This window comes from Ornithorhynchus anatinus, chromosome 7, assembly GCF_004115215.2.
Source record: "Ornithorhynchus anatinus isolate Pmale09 chromosome 7, mOrnAna1.pri.v4, whole genome shotgun sequence".
NCBI classification, from domain to species: domain Eukaryota; kingdom Metazoa; phylum Chordata; class Mammalia; order Monotremata; family Ornithorhynchidae; genus Ornithorhynchus; species Ornithorhynchus anatinus.
Genome location: NC_041734.1, coordinates 80649428 through 80669065, shown reverse-complemented (window position 1 = coordinate 80669065; position 19638 = coordinate 80649428). Strand labels below are relative to the sequence as shown.

At 58.1% G+C, this 19638-nt stretch overlaps 1 protein-coding gene across 6 annotated transcripts in view; it reads right to left on the bottom strand.

The window, feature by feature from the left end:
• Positions 1–19638, bottom strand: part of DNAH7 (dynein axonemal heavy chain 7) — a 165802-nt gene that overhangs the window by 122671 nt on the left and 23493 nt on the right. For all 6 annotated transcript variants that reach the window (XM_029069034.2, XM_029069035.2, XM_029069036.2 and 3 more), the window contains 9 exons: positions 19340–19519; positions 16739–17011; positions 15377–15504; positions 14814–14892; positions 12977–13201; positions 9956–10102; positions 5286–5971; positions 4351–4537; positions 1602–1795 (listed from right to left, as the gene is read on the bottom strand). In XM_029069034.2, coding sequence (XP_028924867.1) covers positions 1602–1795; positions 4351–4537; positions 5286–5971; positions 9956–10102; positions 12977–13201; positions 14814–14892; positions 15377–15504; positions 16739–17011; positions 19340–19519 — 2099 coding nt within the window. The remainder of the gene's footprint in view (positions 1–1601; positions 1796–4350; positions 4538–5285; positions 5972–9955; positions 10103–12976; positions 13202–14813; positions 14893–15376; positions 15505–16738; positions 17012–19339; positions 19520–19638) is intronic.

The window sequence follows — 19638 nt, the reverse complement described above, 5'->3', positions numbered from 1 at the left end:
GGAGTCTGGGGTTCATTTTTTTATTTTAAATGGTATTTGTTAAGCACTTACTATGTGCCAGGCACTGCTCTAAACGCTGGGGTAGATCCGAGCTAATCAGATTGGGCACGATCCCTGTCCCACATGGGGCTGACCGTCCTCATCCCCGTTTTCCAGATGAGGGGACTGAGGCCCGGAGGAGCGAGGTGACTTTCATTCAATAGTATTGGTTGAGCGCTTACTATGTGCAGAGCACTGTACTAAGCGCTTGGAATGAAGTGACTTGGCCAAGGTCACCCAGCAGAGGAACGGCAGAGCCGGGATTAGAACCCAGGTCCTTCTGACTCCCAGGGCCCGGGCTCTGCCCACTAGGCCGTGCCGCTTCCCGGTGGACCGTAAGGATGGCGGGGACAAGGACGGGGGCGTCTAGCCGGAATCCCCTCTAAACTGTGAGTTCCTTGTGGGCAGCCAATACGTCCACCGACCCTGTCGTATCATCCTCTCCCGAGTGTTTAGTTCAGGGCTCTGCGCACAGCAAGTGCTCCAGTAACCCGACCGGGCTTGGGAGGCAGAGGTCATGGGTTCTAATCCCGGCTAGGCCACTCGTCAGCTGGGTGACCGCACCTGGAAAATGAGGACGAAGACTGGGAGCCCACGGGGGACGATAATAATAATGATAATGTTGGTATTTGTTAAGCGCTTACTATGTGCAGAGCACTAAGCGCTGGGGCAGACCCAGGGGAATCGGGTCGTCCCCCGTGGGGCTCCCGGTCTTCATCCCCATTTTCCAGCTGAGGTCACTGAGGCCCAGAGAAGTGAAGCCACTCGCCCACGGTCCCACAGCTGCCGAGTGGCAGAGCCGGGATTCGAACTCATAATAATAATAATAACGTTGGCATCCGTTAAGCGCTCCCTATGTGCCGAGCACCGTTCTAAGCGCCGGGGGAGATACGGGGGTCATCGGGTCGTCCCACGGGAGGCTCCCGGTCTTCAGCCCCATTTGACAGACGAGGGAACCGAGGCCCAGAGAAGCGAAGCGACTCGCCCGCGGTCACCCGGCTGACGAGCGGCGGAGCCGGGACTCGAACCCATGATCTCCGACTCTCCAACCCGGGCTCTTTCCGGATCTCTGCGCGCCGCAAGCGCTCAGTACCCAGCACCGATGGAGCGACTGACTCTACGCCCACCTCATTCTGCCAAGGGCTCGCGGCTCAGCGGAAAGAGTCCGGGCTTGGGCGTCGGAGGTCATGGGTTCGACTCCCGGCTCCGCCACTCGGCAGCTGTGGGACTGTGGGCGGGTGGCTTCTCTGGGCCTCGGTGACCTCATCCGTCAAATGGCGATGAAGACCGGGAGCCCCACGGGGGACGACCCGATGACCCCGGATCTCCCCCGGGCGCTCAGAACGGTGCTCGGCACATAGCCAGCGCTTAACAGATACCGACATCATTATTATCATCATTATTAAGGGCTCACTACGGCCCTCTGCCCCGCTCGGGCGCTCGACGAAAGCCGCCGGTGGCCGGGGCCCCGTCCCCCCGACATCTCCGATCCCCCGCCGGGCAAAACGTCGAGGCCCGGGGGCGGGACGGGCGGGGGCGTCCGCCCCAAGCGCGACACCGACCGGGTGGGATCCTTGGTCTCCGAGAGGATCTCGAGCAGCTCGTCGTTGGACAGGAAGAAGAATCTGGGGAAGAAGAGCCGCTTCTTCTCCAAGTACTCGTTGAGGCCCTTGAGGATGAGCTCCAGCAGGTCGTTACTTTTCTTCAGCTTCTCCAGCATCTTCTCGATGGTCACCACCGTCAGGACGTGGCGCTCCTGGGGACGGAAGAAGCGGCGCGGCTCAGCGGAAGGAGGCCGGGCCGGGGCGTCGGAGGTCACGGGTTCGAATGCCGGCCCCGCCGCCTGTCAGCCGGGGGACCGCGGGGCCGGTCGCTGCGCTCCTCTGGGCCTCAGTTCCCTCCTCCGGCAGATGGGGATGGAAAACTGCCACGGGGGACAACCCGATGACCTCGTATCCCCCAAGCGCTTAGAACAGTGCTCGGCACCTAGTGAGCGCTTAACAGATACCGACATTATTCTCGTTGGAGAAGCGGCGTGGCTCGGTGGATAGAGCGTGGGCTTGGGAGTCAGAGGTCATGGGTTCGACTCCCGGCTCTGCCACTCGTCCGCTGGGGGACCGCGGGCGGGTGGCTTCGCTTCTCTGGGCCTCGGTTCCCTCATCTGGAAAATGGGGATTAAAAGTGTGCGAGCCCCACGGGGGGGGCGACCCGATGACCCCGTATCTCCCCCAGCGCTTGGAACGGTGCTCGGCACCTAGTGAGCGCTTAACAAATACCACCATTGTCGTTATTTGTCTGCCTTTTCTTGTGCTGGGGTGTCTGAAAGCCGATCAGGCTGGACACGGTCCCCCGTCCCACCTGGGGCTCACGGTCTTCGTCCCCCACTTGACAGATGAGGGAACTGAGGCAGGGGAAGTGAAGTGACCTGTCCAAGGCCACACAACTGAAGAGTCGGCTCTTAGCGGTTCAACGCGGCTCCCCCAGGGACGGCGTTGGAAACGAGTCGCGAAGAAGCCGTGGCTCAGTGGAGAGAGCGTGGGCTTCGGAGTCCGAGGTCGTGGGTTCGACTCCCGGCTCTGCCACTCGTCAGCTGGGTGACTGTGGGCGAGTCACTTCTCTGGGCCTCGGTTCCCTCATCTGGAAAATGGGGATGAAGACCGGGAGCCCCAGGTGGGACAACCTGATTCCCTTGTGTCTCCCCCAGCGCTTAGAACATCGCTCGGCACATAGTGAGCGCTTAATAAATACCAACATTATTATTATTATTATTATTAAGCCAACATGTCAAGGTGATGATGATGATGGTATCTGCTAAACATTCACTAGGTGCCAAGCACCGTGCTAAGCGCTGGGGGAGATACTGGGTCATCAGGTCGTCCCACGTGGGGCTCGCCGTCTTACAGATGAGGGCACTGAGGCCCAGAGAAGTGAAGCGACCTGCCCAAATAATAACAACGTTGGTATCTGTTAAGCGCTCACTATGTGCCGAGCACCGTTCTAAGCGCTGGGGGAGACGCGGGGGAATCAGGGTGTCCCACGTGGGGCTCCCGGTCTTCATCCCCATTTTCCAGATGAGGTCACTGAGGCCCAGAGAAGTGAAGAAGTGACTCGCCCACCGGTCACCCAGCTGACGAGCGGCGGAGCCGGGGTTCGAACCCATGATCTCTGACTCCGAAGCCCGGGCTCTTTCCACTGAGCCACGCTGCTTCTCGTAAGTCACCCAGCTGACGAGCGGCGGAGCCGGGATTAGAACTCACGACCTCTGACTCCCCAGCAGCGTGGCTCAGTGGAGAGAGGTCTTGGGTCATGGGTTCAAATCCCGGCTCCACAACTTGTCAGCTGTGTGACCGTGGGCAAGTCACTTTGCTTCTCTGGGCCTCAGTTCCCTCTTCTGTCAAATGGGGATGAAGCCCGGGAGCCCCACGGGGGACGACCTGATCACCCTGTATCCCTCCCAGCGCTTAGAACAGTGCTTGGCACAGAGTAAGCGCTTAACAAATGACATTATTATTATTATTATTATTATTTTCCACGAAGCCCCACTGCTTCTGGTGCCCAAACTGTAATCATCTTGCCGGAACGGGGAGGCGTGAAGCTGATGGCATTCGAGTTCCCTCGCCTGGGCTCCCTCCCCGTCTAGGGAAGCAGCGGGGCTCAGTGGCAAGAGCTAGGGGCTTGGGAGTCAGACGTCATGGGTTCGAATCCCGCCTCGGCCCCTCGTCAGCTGGGTGACTGTGGGCAAAGTCACTTTATTTCTCTGTGCCTCAGTTCCCTCATCCGTAAAATGGGGATGAAGACTGGGAGCCTCACGTGGGACCACCCGATTCCCCTGTATCTCCCCCAGCGCTCAGTACAGAACCTGCCCCCTAGTACGCGCTTAACGACCTCCCAAAGAGCCCGGGCTTGGGAGTCAGAGGTCATGGGTTCGAATGCCGCCTCGGCCACTTGTCAGCTGGGTGACTGTGGGCAAAGTCACTTCACTTCTCCGTGCCTCCGTTCCCTCATCTGTATCTGTTGCCGACCTGTTCATTCCAAGCGCTTAGTCCAGTGCTCCGCACATCGTAAGCGCTCAATACATACTAGTGAATGAATAAAACGGGGATGAAGACCGTGAGCCCCCCGTGGGACCACCTCATTCCCCTGTATCTCCCCCAGCGCTCAGTACGGAGCCCGCTCCCTAGTACGCGCTTGACGACGATCAGAAGCGGCGGGGCTGGGATTAGAACCCGGCTCCTTCTGGCAGCCGGGTGCCCCGGGCCGCGCCGCCTCCGCCTTCAGAGGGACCCCGGCGCCGTCCCGCCCGCTCGGTACCTGGTGGACGGTCTTCATCAGGTCCTTCCACGTCTTGTCCACGGCGGTGAAGCGTCGACTTTCCTCGGGCATCTGGGCCATGATGTCGGGGGAGCTGAAGATGGGCTCCAGGTAGAGCCAGGTGGCCTGAACCTTCAGCCACTCGTCCAAGATTTCCTGAAGCAGGAGCAGCTTCCCTTCCCAATCCCTGGGAAAATGCATTCAATACTACTGAGTATTTACTGAGCGCCTTCTAGGGGCACAGCACTGGACTAAGCGCTTGGAATGGACAGATCGGCCACAGAGAGAGACGGTCCCCGCCCTTGGACGGGCGCCCGGTCTAATCGATCCCGAGGACGACGCTCAGCAAGCGGCCCTCTCGTCTGCGACGGGCCCCTCCCGGGCGCTCAGTACGGCGCTCCGAGGGCGGGAGGCGCTCGAGCGGCGGGGCTCGGCGGAAAGAGCACCGGCTTTGGAGTCGGAGGTCATGGGTTCGAATGCCGACTCCTCCGCTTGTCAGCTGGGTGACTCTGGGCAAGTCACTTCTCGGTGCCTCGGTTCCCCCATCGGTCAAACGGGGGTGAAGACCGGGAGCCCCACGTGGTTCAACCTGATTCCCTCGCCATCCCCCCCCAGCGCTCAGCACGGCGCTTGGCACGTAGCGAGCGCCTAACTGACGCCGTCGTCACTATCGCTTTCCAAGCGCCGAAAACCGCGCTCTGCGCACAATAAGCGCCCGATAAATGAAAGGATGAGCGTCCGTCCGTCCGTCCCCCCCCCCTTCTAGGCCGGGAGCCCGACGCTGGGTAGGGGCCGTCCCCACCCGTGGCCGAACCGCCCTCTCCAAGGGTTCGGCACGGCGCTCGGCACGGGGCGAGCGCTCAGCGGATACCGAACGGATGAGACGGCAGGGCGGAGAGGAGAATCCACGGGTTCCCCGCCCCGGCCGAGCTCACCTCATCTGCTTCTCGTACGGTCTGACGAACGGGGACCCTCGCATGGTCTGCGTCTTGACGATGTGGTCGTCCAAGAGGAGCTGGATCTCGTCCACCGAGGACAGGATGTACGTGCCCGTCTCCCGGTAGGCGTGGATGACGAACTCCATCCCGCTCCACTCGGCGATCATCTTCTCCAAGGCCTTCTCCAGCGAGTGCTCCTTGCTGGCCGCCTCGCCGATGGCTTCCAGCCGCTCCAGGAAGGGCTCCAGGTTCATCTCCAGAAAGCCGTTGACGGTGGACTCTTCGGAGGGCCTCAGCTGGTAGCCCACGGTCTCCGAGATGGCCTCCCAGTGCCGGCTCTGGAGGCCGGGGTTGCAGACGACTTGGATGAGGGGCAGGTGCCGCTTGAACTCGTCCACCTTGGCCCGGACCCTCTTGGTCATGGCCAGCGCGTTGGGCGAGTCGCTCAGGCCCTTCTCCAGCTTGTACAGGCCGCGCCAGTAGTTCCCCACGTCCGCCTCCACCTGGTCCGGGTTCACCCTCGGGAGGGGCCCCTCGGTCCAGGCCCGGAGCTTGCCGTTGAACTCCACGGCGGTTTCGTAGAGCCGCAGGTAGGGGTTCAGACCGTCCTGGATTCTTTTGCGCTGGGGGTAGATGGAGACCCCCCACCCGAAGGCCTCTTCCTCCGCGTTGAACTGGCCGATCTGAAGGGCGACCGACAAGGACGACGGCGTCCGTCGAGCCCCCGCGGCGGGCCGGGCGATCTAGACCGCGAGCCCGGCGTCGGGCGGGGACGGGCTCTCTCCGTTGCCCGGTTGTCCGTCCCGAGCGCTGGCTACGGTGCTCCGCACTCAGCCGGCGCTCCGGAAATACTACCGAATGAAGGAACGCGGGCAGATCGGGTCGGACGCGGCCCCCCCCGGCCCGCGGGGGGGCTCACGGTCTCCGTCCCCGCCTGACCGACGAGGGGACTGGGGCCCGGAGAGGCGAAGCGACCCGCCCGAGGCCGCGCGGCGGACGAGGGGCGGCGCCGGGATCAGAACCCGCGACATCCCGACGCCCGGGCCCGGGCTCCGTCCGCCACGCCACGAGCGGCGCGGCTCAGTGGAAAGAGCCCGGGCTCGGGCGTCGGAGGTCGTGGGTTCGAATGCCCGCTCTGCCGCTCGGCAGCTGGGTGACCGTGGGCGAGTCGCTTCACTTCTCCGGGCCTCGGTTCCCTCATCTGGAAAATGGGGGTGAAGACCGGGAGCCTCCCGTGGGCCGACCCGATGACCCCGTATCTCCCCCGGCGCTTAGAACGGTGCTCTGCACGTAGTGAGCGCTTAACGGACACCGACATCATTACTATTATTATTGGCATTAGGGGACCCGGGGCCATAAAGAGACAAACGTCTCCGCCTTAGCTGGTGGTGACGATGATGGTATTTGTTAAGCGCTCACTACGTGACGAGCACTGTTTTAAGCGCTGGGGGGGAGATAGAAGGTCACCAGGTTGGGCACAGTCCTTGTCCCACACGGGGCTCACCGTCTTAATCCCCACACGACGGACGAGGGAGCGGAGGTAAAGAGAAGCGACTTGCCGGAGGTCACGCGGCAGGCGAGGGGCGGAGCCGGAATTCGAACCCAGATCCTTCTGAATCCCCAGCCTAGGCTCTCCCCGCTAGGCCTCGCCGCGTCTCCTATCGCCATTCCTGCTGTTACTGTGCTTCATTTATTCGTTCGGTCGCATTTATGGAGCACCTAACGTGCGCAGAGGCCGGTACCGAGCGCTTGGAGAGCGCGAGGGAACGATCGGCCACGTCCCAGCGCCGGCTCACGGTCTAGAGGGGAGACGGACGCGAATGGAAAGAAATAAACGAGGGATGTGGACGGGAGCGGTGCGGGGCCGGGAAAGGGGCGATGAAGAAAGGGAGGGAGTCGGGGCGACGCGGAAGGGAGCGGGAGGAGAGGAGGGCGCGGTCCGGGAAGGCCTCCGGGAGGAGACGGGCCCGCGGTGAGGCTTGGTATAACGTTGGTATTTGTTGGTATTTGTTAAGCGCTCACTACGTGCCGAGCACCGTTCTAAGCGCTGGGGGAGACCCGGGGGAATCGGGTCGTCCCCCGTGGGGCTCCCGGTCTTCATCCCCATTTTACAGATGAGGGAACTGAGGGCCCCGAGAAGTGAAGTGACTCGCCCAAAGTCCCACAGCTGACGAGTGGCCGAGCCGGCATTCGAACCCACGACTTCTGACTCCAAAGCCCGAGCTCTTTCCACTGAGCCAGGCTGCTTCCCTAAGGGCGGGAGAGCCGTCAGCTGGGGGATTTGAGGAGGGAGGGCGTCGCGGGCCAGAGGGAGGATAAGGCCGAGAGGTCGGGGGCGAGAGCGACGCGATCGAGGTACCGAGGGGAGGTCGGCATTCGAGGAGCGAAGCGCCCGTCGTTGGGCGGGGATGGTCTCTATCCTTGGCCGGATTCCACGTTCCAAGCGCTCAGGACGGCGCCCTGCACACAGTGAGCGCTCGGGAAATACGACTGAAGGAACGCGGGCCGGGTGGGAGTCGGAGAGTAACGAGGAGGGGGAAAGCGACGGAGGCCTTTAGAGCTAACGGCGACCCGTCTCCGCTGGATGCGGAGGTGGACGGGCCGCCCCCGGAGTTTCTTCGGGAGCGGGGGGGGGATACGAGGTGATGAGGTCGGCCCCCGGGGGGCTCCCGGTTTTCATCCCCATTTTCCGGATGAGGTCACTGAGGCCCAGAGAAGCCAAGCGACTCGCCTAACGTCCCACAGCCGGCAAAGCGGCGGAGCCGGGACTCGAACCCCCGACCTCTGACTCCCAAGCCCGGCCTCCTTCCGCTGAGGCCCCGGCCGCTTCACTTAAAAGATTAAAATTGGGAGCCTCCCGCGGGACAACCCGATGACCCCGTATCTCCCCCGGCGCTTAGAACGGCGTTCCGGAAATTCCTGGCGTTTCTTCGGGAGCGGGGAAAGGGGTCGTGAACGCTTCCGTGGAAGAATGACCGGGGCGGCCGAGGGAAGCGCGGACCGCGGTGGGGAGAGACGGGAGGCCGGGAGGCCGGAAGGGAGGCGGATACGGTCATCGAGGCAGGGTAAAAGAAGCGCTTGGATTCACGGCGAGGCAGTCCGGATGGAGAGGCAAGGGCGGGTTCATCTGAGGTCGCCAGAATAGTAATAATCGTAACAATAACGTTGGTATGTGTTAAGCGCTCGCTGTGTACCGAGCACCGTTCTAAGCGCCGGGGGAGATACGGGGTCATCGGGTCGGCCCGCGGGAGGCTCGCGGTTTTAATCTTAACCGAAGCGGCGGGGCTCGGCGGCAAGAGGCCGGGCTCGGGAGTCAGAGGTCGTGGGTTCGAATCCCGGCTCCGCCGCTTGCCAGCCGGGGGACTTCAGGCGAGTCGCTTCGCTTCTCTGGGCCTCAGTGATCTCGTCTGGAAAATGGGGATGAAGACCGGGAGCCCCGCGGGGGGACAACCTGATCACCTCGTATCCCCCCCGCCCCCCCCCCCAGCGCTTAGAACAGTGTTTAGAGAGCGGCGTGGCTCAGTGGCCAGAGCCCGGGCTCGGGAGTCAGAGGTCGTGGGTTCTAACCCCGGCTCCGTCACGTGTCTGCTGTGAGACCTTGGGCCGGTCACTTCACTTCTCTGGGCCTCAGTGACCTCATCTGGAAAATGGGGATGAAGACCGGGAGCCCCACGGGGGTCGACCTGATGAGCCTGTATCTACCCCAGCCTCCCGGAGCCGAGTCGGGTAGAGGACTGGAAATCCTCCAGGTGCCGCCCCGACAGGGGCATATCCCGGAAAACTCAAGCCGCGCCTTCGAGAGAAGCCGCATCGTCTAGTGGACGCAGCCCAGGCCCCGGCGCCAGAAGGCCCCGGGTTCTAGAGCGGCGGCGGGGCTCAGTGGACAGAGGCCGGGCTTGGGAGCCAGAGGTCACGGGTTCGAATCCCGGCTCCGCCACCTGTCAGCCGGGTGACCGTGGGCAAGTCACTTCACTCCTCTGGGCCTCGGTTCCCTCGTCTGTCAAATGGGGACGAAGACCGGGAGCCTCACGGGGGGCAACCCGATGACCCCGGATCTCCCCCGGCGCTTAGAACAGTGCTCGGCACAGAGTAAGCGCTTAACAAGTACCAACACTATCATTATTATTATTATCATTATAAATCCGGCTCCACCACACGTCCGGTGGGGAACAGTTCTCGGCACACAGTAAGCGCTTAACAAATACCAACATTACTCTTGCCCTGGGCGTGTTCACGTCACTTCTCCGTGCCTCAGTTCCCTCCTCTACTAAATGATAATCACGTTGGTATTTGTTAAGCGCTTACTATGTGCCGAGCACTGTTCTAAGCGCTGGGGGAGATACTGAGGCCCAGAGAAGTGAAGTGACCTGCCGAAAGTCCCGCAGCTGGGATTCGAACCCATGACCTCTGCCTCCCAGCCCGGCCTCTTCCCACTGAGCCGCGCTGCTTCTCTAGGGGGATGGAGACCGTGAGCCCCACGTGGGACAGGGACTGGGGCCGACCCGATTTGCCCGTACTGAGCGCCCGGCACACCGTCGGCGCTCATCAAATACCACCATCATCGTCACGATTATTCCCAAACGGGGACCGGGAAGTTGGCGGCTCGGGGGAGGGTATCTCCGTTCGTCGGGAAGCACGTTTCATCCCGGCCCGTTGCCGGTCTTTACCTTTTCCGCCGCCAGATCCAGCTTGGCGTTGAGGGCCTGAGCCTTTTTGAGGTACCTGTGGATTTCCTGCAGGTCTCCGAAGGCGGCGAATTCCTCCGCTTGCTTGGCGTAACTCTCCAGTTCCTCGGCGAATCGCTCGCAGCGTAACTGACCCGGAGAGAAGGCCGTATCGGTCGAGGGGACCGATCGATCGCTTTCCACGCTGTCGACCGATCCATCGCTACGGAATTAACCGACGCCTTCCCCGCCCATAACCGGCTTATCCGTTCGGTCGGATTTACCGAGCGCTTCCCGAGCGCAGAGCACTCTACGGCGGGCTCGGGAGAGAACGGGATAGCGACAGAATGGCACGTTCCCTTAGAGTTGGAGGTATCTGCGAAACGCCTCCAGTGTGCCGGACACTGCGCTAAGCGCCGGGGTAGAGAGAGTTAAGCGGGGCAGACACATTCCCTTTCCCACATGGGGTTTGCAGAGGGAGACCAGGGATTTCATCCCCCTTTTTTCCAGTCGAGGAAACTGAGGCTCAGAGATCGACCCAGGTCACACGGCAGACAAAGGGTGGAACCGGGAAGAGGTCGTCGGTTCGAATCCCGGCTCTGCCATTTGTCACGGGTTCGAATCCCGGCTCCGCCACCTGTCAGCCGGGTGACCGCGGGCAAGTCGCTTCACTTCTCCGTGCCTCAGTGACCTCATCTGCAAAATGGGGATGAAGACTGGGAGCCTCACAGGGGACAACCTGATTACCTTGTATCTCCCCCGGCGCTTAGAGCAGAGCTTTGCACATAGTAAGTGCTTAACAAATGCCATTATTATTATTATTATTGTTCCTGGAGAAATTATTCCAAAATAAACCAGGAACGACAACAACAAAAAAAAACCCCAACACTGGTAATCAAAATAGTTTAACTGAGAAGCAGCGTGGCTCAGTGGAAAGAGCCCGGGCTTGGGAGTTAGAGATCATGGGTTCGAATCCCGGCTCCGCCACTTGTCAGCTGTGTGACTGTGGGCGAGTCACTTCGCTTCTCTGGGCCTCGGTGACCTCATCTGTCAAATGGGGATTAAGACTGTGCGCCTCACAGGGGACAGTCTGATTACCCTCTATCTCCCCCAGCGCTTAGAACAGTGCTCTGCACATAGTAAGCGCTTAACAAATACCAACATTATTATTATTAATTCCCGATCGCCATTTCGGGTTTCGCTATCCGGTCTGTGGATCATTTCAATGGCCTCTTCCCCTCCTTCCTGCTTGGTTTAGACTTTTTTCTTTTTGAAGGGGGTTTGTCAAGCGCTCACTAGGTGCCAAGCACCAAGTGTCTGGGGTTGGCACAATGGGCACAATAATAATAATAATAATAATAATAATAATAATGGTGGTATCTGTTAAGCGCTTACTACGTGCCGAGCACCGTTCTAAGCGCTGGGGTAGACATAGGGGAATCGGGTCGTCCCACGTGGGGCTCACGGTCTTCATCCCCATTTTCCAGACGAGGGAACCGAGGCCCAGAGAAGTGAAGCGACTCGCCCACGGTCACACAGCCGACGAGCGGCAGAGCTGGGATTCGAACTCATGAGCCCTGACTCCGAAGCCCGTGCTCTTTCCACTGAGCCCCTGGGCACGAGGGTGCCCATCCAGTCAACTCTAAAATGGCTAAACTTTTTTCTTAGGATTCCAGGCCACCTCCTTTGATCGCATCCCGTCCTTCAAAAGCAAACGTTCTTAACCGCTTAATTCATTCATTCAACAGTATTTATCGAGCGCTTACTCTGTGCAGAGCACTGGACTAAGCGCTTGGGATGAACAAGTCGGCAACGGATAGAGACGGTCCCTGCCGTTTGACGGGCGCACGGTCTGATCGACTACAGCTTAATTAACTGAGGGGCAGAGGTTTAATCAGGAGCAAAACCTCTTTAGACGCAGCTCGGCCCAGTGGGTGAAACACGGGCCTGTGAGTCCGAAGGACCCGGGTTTGAATCCCGGCTCTGCCACTTGTCTGCTGTGGGAGCTTGGGCGGATCATTTCATTTCTCAGGGCCTCAGTTCCCTCATCTGTAAAATGGGGGTAAAGGCTGGGAGCCCCACCCGGGACAGGGACCGTGTCCAACCTAATTAACTTCGATCTACCCCGGGGTTTAGTACAGTGCCTGCCACGCGGTAAGCGCTGAACAGATATCATCAACGTCGCTCCTATCTCTTTTCCTAGGTCATCAACAGCAGTGTTCTGTAGAAGCGGCGGGGCTCAGTGGAAGGAGCCCGGGCTCGGGAGTCAGAGGTCGTGGGTTCTAATCCCGGCTCCGCCACCTGTCAGCCGGGTGACTTTGGGCCAGTCGCTTCACTTCCCTGGGCCTCGGTTCCCTCCTCTGTCAAAGGGGGGTGAAGACTTGCCCGAGGTCAACAGCTGGGGCGCTTCCCCTTCCCTCCATCTCCAGAGGCGACCGGGGGAAGCGGAGCGGAACCGTCTGAGCGATTAGAGAAGCAGCGTGGCTCGGTGGCAAGAGCCCGGGGTTGGGAGTCCGAGGTCACGGGTTCGAATCCCAACTCTGCCCCTTGTCAGCTGTGTGACTGTGGGCGAGGGAGAAGCAGCGTGGCTCGGTGGAAAGAGCCCGGGCTTTGGAGTCAGAGGTCCCGGGTTCGAATCCCGGATCTGCCACCTGTCAGCTGGGTGACTGTGGACGAGTCACTTAACTTCTCTGCGCCTCAGTGACCTCAGCTGGAAAATGGGGATGAAGACCGGGAGCCCCACGTGGGACAACCTGATTCCCCCGGGTCTACCCCGGCGCTTAAAACAGTGCTCTGCACATAGTAAGCGCTTAACAAATACCAACATTACTCACTTCTCTGGGCCTCAGTGACCCCATCTGTAAAATGGGGGTTAACCGCGAGCCTCCCGTGGGACGACCCGATGACCCCGGATCTCCCCCGGCGCTTAGAACGGTGCTCTGCACAGAGTGAGCGCTTAACGAACACCGACGTTATTAATTCCGCGTGAAAGCCAACGGCTGGCAGAAGGCCGGCGGCGCCCACCTTCAGAGCCTCCTGATACTGCACCGATTTCTCTTTGATGATCTTCCTGTGCTCTTCGAAAATCTCGCCCATCCTGGCGTACCACTGGAAGACGTTGTTGTTCAGCCGGATGTCCGCCGGGGAGAAGGTGGTGGACTCGATCAGGAAAACCAGGCAGTTTTTGGAATCCGCCAGCTTCTGCCCCAACTCGATCATATCCACCGTCTCCACTTTCTGTATGTAGGCCTGGGATGGGGGAAAGAAAAGAAAAGGAAGGGAAGGGAAGGGAAGGGAAGGGAAGGGAAGGGAAGGGAAGGGAAGGGAAGGGAAGGGAAGGGAAGGGAAGGGAAGGGAAAAGGAAAAGGAAAAGGAAAAGGAAAAGGAAAAGGAAAAGGAAAAGGAAAGGAAAAGGAAAAAGAAAGGAAAGGAAAAGAAAAGAAAAGAAAAGAAAAGAAAAGAAAAGAAAAGAAAAGAAAAGAAAAGAAAAGAAAAAGAAAAGAAAAGAAAAAAGATTGCTAATACAGTGCTCGACGCACGGTGAGCGCTCCATAAATACCATGGAGCGACGGATTGATTTTACAGGAGAGGAAACGTAGGCCCAGAGAAGTGAAGTGCCTTGGCTAAGATTACCCAGCAGGCAGAGAAGCAGCGCGGCTCAGTGGAAAGAGGCCGGGCTTGGCAGTCAGAGGCCGGGGGTTCGAATCCCGGCTCCGCCACTCGTCAGCTGTGTGACTTTGGGCAAGTCGCTTCACTTCTCTGGGCCTCGGTTACCTCATCTGGAAAATGGGGATTAACCGTGAGCCTCACGTGGGACCACCCGATGACCCTCTATCTACCCCAGCGCTTAGAACGGTGCTCTGCACATAGTAAGCGCTTAACGAACACCAATATTATTATTCTCTGGGCCTCAGTGACCTCATCTGGAAAATGGGGATGAAGACCGTGAGCCCCACGGGGGACGACCTGATCACCTTGTATCCCCCAGCGCTTAGAACAGTGCTTTGCACATAGTAAGTGCTTAACAAATACCATCATTATTATTCGGTAGTGGAGCCGGGATTAGAACCCAGACCCTCTGACTGCCAGCCTTATGTTCTTTCCACTAGGCCACACCGCTTCTTCCTTTGAAACCAGCCTGGGATTCTTCAATCAATCAACACATCGTATTTATTGAGCGCTTACTGTGCGCAGAGCACTGTACTAGAGAAGCAGGGTGGCTCAGTGGCAAGAGCCCGGGCTTGAGAGTCGGGGGTCATGGGTTCTAATCCCGACTCTGCCACTTGTCAGCTGTGTGACTTTAGGCAAGTCACTCCACTTCTCCGAGCCTCAGTTACCTCTTCCGTAAAAAGGGGATGAAGACTGGGAGCCCCACGGGGGACAATCCGGTCACCCTGCATCCCCCCCCCCCCCCCCCGGCGCTTAGAACAGTGCTTGGCACATAGTAAGCGCTTCACAAATGCCATCATCATTATTATTAGCATCACTAAGCGCTTGGGAGAGGACAACGCAACGGAAACAGACCAGTTCCAGCCCATAACGAGTCAGTCGGTCGGTCGATCGTACTTATTGAGCACTTCCTTTACGCAGAGCGCTGTCCTAAGCGGTTGGGAGAGGCCAGGATGACGATAAACAGCCACGTTCCCGGCCCGCGGTGAGCTTAGGGTCCAGAGGACGAGTTTACGGTCTAAAATGGTGGTATTTGTTAAGCGCTTACTATGTGCAAAGCACCGTTCTAAGCGCTGGGGGATACCAGGTGATCAGGTTGGCCCACGTGGGGCTCACGGTTTTAATCCCCATTTTCAGATAGTTCCCTGCCCGCACCAGGCAGGCTGGTTCCCCACTACAAAGGCGAGCCTACCTTCAACTCCATGAGGGCGTGGGTGTTCGGGGGCGTACTGAGCGCTTTTTCCGCTATCTTCTCAAAGTCGTCGCATAATCTGAAATGGCCGAGAAGACAGTCAGGCCCTACCTCGGCGGCGGTCGAGCGTGACTGCCCTCAGACGTCCAAGGGGGAAGCAGCCGGGCTCAGCGGAAAGAGGCCGGGCTTGGGAGTCAGAGGTCACGGGTTCGAATCCCCGCTCTGCCACTCGGCAGCTGGGTGACCGTGGGCAAGTCACTTCACTTCTCGGGGCCTCAGTGACCTCATCTGTCCAATGGGGATGAAGACCGTGAGCCCCACGGGGGGCAACCGGATGATCCCGTATCTCCCCCAGCGCTTAGAACGGTGCTCTGTACATAGCAAGCGCTTAACAGACACCAACTTTACTATTAAATGGAAGATCGGCCCGGCGGAGAACGAAGACGGACGGGCGGAAAGAGGACGGCGGCCCAGATCTTGGAAGCCCGGCGGCTGGCTCCTGCCCGCGGGACGAGGAGCGGAGCGAAGGAGACTTTACGAGGGCCCCGTCGGCGACTCTTTACCTCGTATTTAAGTCCTGATGGTCTTTGAACATTTTCGCTCTGAGTTTCCCGCAGATAGCATCCGCTCGCTTGACCAAGGACCTGATTAGCTCGTCACAGTGCACTTCGAACATTCCTAGACGGATGAACTAGAACGAAAAGAGGGAGGGAGGGGTCCATCTGGAGCCAACTTCTATTTATGACCAACGAACGGTGTCTCCCTCCACCAGAGCCCCGACGGACGCCTCCCTGGGAACGTCGAACATTCCTAGACCGACGGACCAGAACGGGGCCCGGAATGCGAGGATGGAGCCGTCCGTCTTGAAGAAACTATTTACGATCGACCAAGGGCATCTCGCTTGAGCGAAGCCCCGACTCATTCATCCGTTCAATAGTATTTATCGAGCGCTTGCTAGGTGCAGAGCACTGGACCAAGCGCTTGGAATGGACAAATCGGCAACAGATAATTCGCCACGCCGTCCTCCGAACCTTCCAAAAGGGACGGACCGGACTACGAGCATCGGGGTGACCGTGTCGAATTGACTGGAATTTACGATCTTCGAGTGGTATGTTTCGAGCGGCCGCCGCGGACGGCGCCTCACGCTAAGCGCCGGGGAAAGCGCGATGTGACGCAGCCGGTTCTAACAGAGCCGAGGCGTCGATGCTGTAAAATCGAAACCGATCCTAAAAAGAGAGGGGGGGGGGTCACGGTTTGACCTGAGGTGAGGACGCGGCGTCGGCCCGTGGGCTTCGACGAGCCAACGTGACCGAAAATCGGAGTTTGGGTCTTTTCAGGCCTGCTCGGGTGGGAGGAGCCGGTGAAGCTAGTGCTATTTGCTGAGTGCCTCCCGGAAAGAAAGTACTAAAAGCAGCGTGGCTCAGTGGAAAGAGGCCGGGCTCGGGAGTCAGAGGTCATGGGTTCGAATCCCAGCTCCGCCGCCCGTCAGCGGTGTGACTGTGGGCGAGTCACTTCACTTCTCTGTGCCTCAGTTCCCTCACCTAGGAAAATGGGGATTAAGATGGTGAGCCTCACGTGGGACAACCCCGTATCTACCCCAGCACTTAGAACAGTGCTCTGCGCCTAGTAAGCGCTTAATACCCATATTATGATTATTATTCTCTGTGCCTCAGTTCCCTCATCTGTAAAATGGGGATGAAGACTGTGAGCCACACATGGGACAACCTGAGGACCCTGTATCTCTCCCAGCGCCTAGAACGGTGCTCTGCACGTAGTCGGCGCTTAACAAACACCATTATCATTATGGATGGTATCATTAGGGGAGAGGGACTGCATTCGAATCCAGCCCGGCGCTCAGCACAGTCCCCGGCACCCCGTAAGCGCGTCGCGGGCCCCGTGAGAAACCGAAACCGTGGAAAACGTACCTTTCTCGAGGTGTATTGTATCTCCTCGCTCAGCTCTTGGTACTTGCAAATTTCTCGTATCGTTTCGTCGTAACTGTGGTCCTGGGCGAGGAAGACGTCTACCTCTTGCTCGGCTCGCCTTGTAATCAGGGGGTTGTATTTATCGTAAAGTTGGAGGTGCTCAGTCGGGGCTCTGCTCTCCTTGGCCATGACCTCTTTGATCTTTTCCTGATGGGCCCTTAGAATCTCATCCAGAATTATGGGCTTCAGGTTGGTCGACCTGGATTTATTCTCCTGCGGGGAGAGTGGAGAGAGCCGAGCGCGCTTCGCCGACGTCGCTCCTCTCACAGCTCGGTAAAGGAAATATCAGTCAACCGATAGAATCGACCCGGGGCGGGGGTTGCGTTGAGCGCTTGACGTGTGCGGAGCACTGGGCTCGGCGCGTCGGAGGGGACGATAATCAGGGGTCATTCATTCGGTGGCATTTATTGAGCGCTTACTATGTGCGGAGCTTGGCGCGTCGGAGAGGACGATAACCAGAGTTTAGTCATTCAGTGGTATTTATTGAGCCCTTACCGTCTGCAAAGCACCGGGCTCAGCGCTTTGGAGAGGATGTTAATCAGGGTTCATTCATTCGATGGTATTTATTGAGCGCTTACTGTGTGCGGAGCCCTGTGCGCGGCGCTTTGGAGAGGATGATAATCAGGGTTCATTCACTCAGTGGTATTTATTGAGCGCTTACTGTCTGCGGAGCACTGGACTCAGCGCTTTGGAGAGGACGATAATCAGGGTTCATTCATTTAATGGTATTTATTGAGCGCCTACCGTGCGCAGAGCACTGTGCTAAGCGCATTGGAGAGGATGATAATCAGGGTTCATTCATTCAGTGGTATTTATGATGATGATGTTGGTATTTGTTAAGCGCGTACTATGTGCAGAGCACTGTTCTAAGCGCTGGGGTAGACACAGGGGAATCAGGTTGTCCCACGTGGGGCTCACAGTCTTCATCCCCATTTTACAGATGAGGTCACTGAGGCACAGAGAAGTTAAGTGACTCGCCCACGGTCACACAGCTGCCGAGTGGCAGAGCCGGGATTCGAACCCATGACCTCTGACTCCCAAGCCCGGGCTCTTTCCACTGAGCCACGCTGCTTCTCTGATTGAGTGCTTACTGTGTGTGGAGCACTGGGCTCGGCCCGTTGGAGAGGACGATAATCAGAATTTATTCATTCAGTGGTATTTATTGAGCCCTTACTGTCTGCAAAGCACTGGGCTCAGCGCTTTGGAGAGGATGTTAATCAGGGTTCATTCATTCGATGGTATTTATTGAGCGCTTACTGTGTGCGGAGCACTGCGCTAAGCGCTTTGGCGAGGACGATAATCAGGGTTCATTCATTCAATGGTATTTATTGAGCGCGGATACGATGGATTGATAAAGATAGGTTTGCTTGTGTCATCTCTGTAATTTATTTATTATATCTGTGATTTCTTTCTTTACGTTCCTGTCTGACTCGCCCTTTAAACTCTAAGCTCGGGGTGGGCAGGGAACGTGTCTGTTGATGGTTGTATTGTCCTCTCCCAAGCGCTCAGTACGGTGTTCTGCACGCAGTAAGCGCTCAATAGATATAATGATAACGTTGGCATCCGTCAAGCGCTCACTATGTGCCGAGCACCGTTCTAAGCGCTGGGGGAGACGCGGGGGAATCGGGTCGTCCCACGTGGGGCTCCCGGTCTTCACCCCCATTTGACAGATGAGGGAACCGAGGCACCGAGAAGTGAAGCCACTGGCCCAAAGTCACCCAGCTGACAAGTGGCCGAGCTGGGATTCGAACCCACGACCTCGGACTCCAAAGCTCTTTCCACCGAGCCACGCTTGCATTGAAAATGAAATGAGAGTTCTCCGAAAAGTGCTTCGACAGACTTTAGAAGACAGAGGAAATAACCTGATTTCAATTACCGGGTGTTATTTTTTTTTAAGTGATGACCGGGGAGACACATTGGTAACTTCTAGATGAAAAGTCTCCCTGGGGAATCTCTTATATTAATAATTAAGGTATTCGTTAAGCTCTTACTATGCGCCAAGCACTGGTCTGAGCGCTGGGGTTGATACGAGGTGATCAGGTCGTCCCACGTGGGGCTCGCCGTCTTCACCCCCATTTTCCAGATGAGGGAACTGAGGCCCCGAGAAGTGAAACGAGTTGCCCAAAGTCACACAGATGATATCTATATCTATCTGATATATCTGACATCCTAGCGCTCAGTACAGTGCTTGGCACACAGTGAGCCCTTAACGGGTTTTCCGGAAACGGCCCGGCGCGGTGGGTGGGGCCCGGGCCTGGGAGTCAGAAGATCCTGGGTTCTAATCCCGCCTCCGCCTCCTGTCCGCTGGGTGACTTTGGACAAGTCACTTCACTTCCCGGGCCTCAGTCCCCTCATCTGGAAAATGGGGATCGAGACGGTGAGCCCCACGCGGGACAGGGAACGTGTCCAGACCGATTCGCTCGGATCCACCCCGGCGCCCGACACAGCGTCTGGCAGGTAATAAGCGCCTAACGGGTATATCAGTTATTATTACGAGGTGCCGGTTTTTTTTAAAGAAATCCAAATCTAGGCATCCCTTACCCACTTAGCATACAACTTGGTCTCAACTCTCGGCAGGTAACTGATCGCTTTGAGCATGATGTCATAAATATTTAGAAAAATAGCCTGAAAATCGCTGAACTCCGGTTCAAACTTGATGGCGTCGTTGTCCAGAATCACCCTCAGGATGAATCCTGGGTGCTCGAAGGCTCGAACGGAATCCTCAAAAAAAAAAAAGAATAAAAAATAACGAGATACGCAAATATCCCCGCCGATCATTCTCCAAGTCCCAAAGGTCGAAGCCCCCGGGAGTTTTGCTCGCCGGCTTCTAGTTCTCGGGG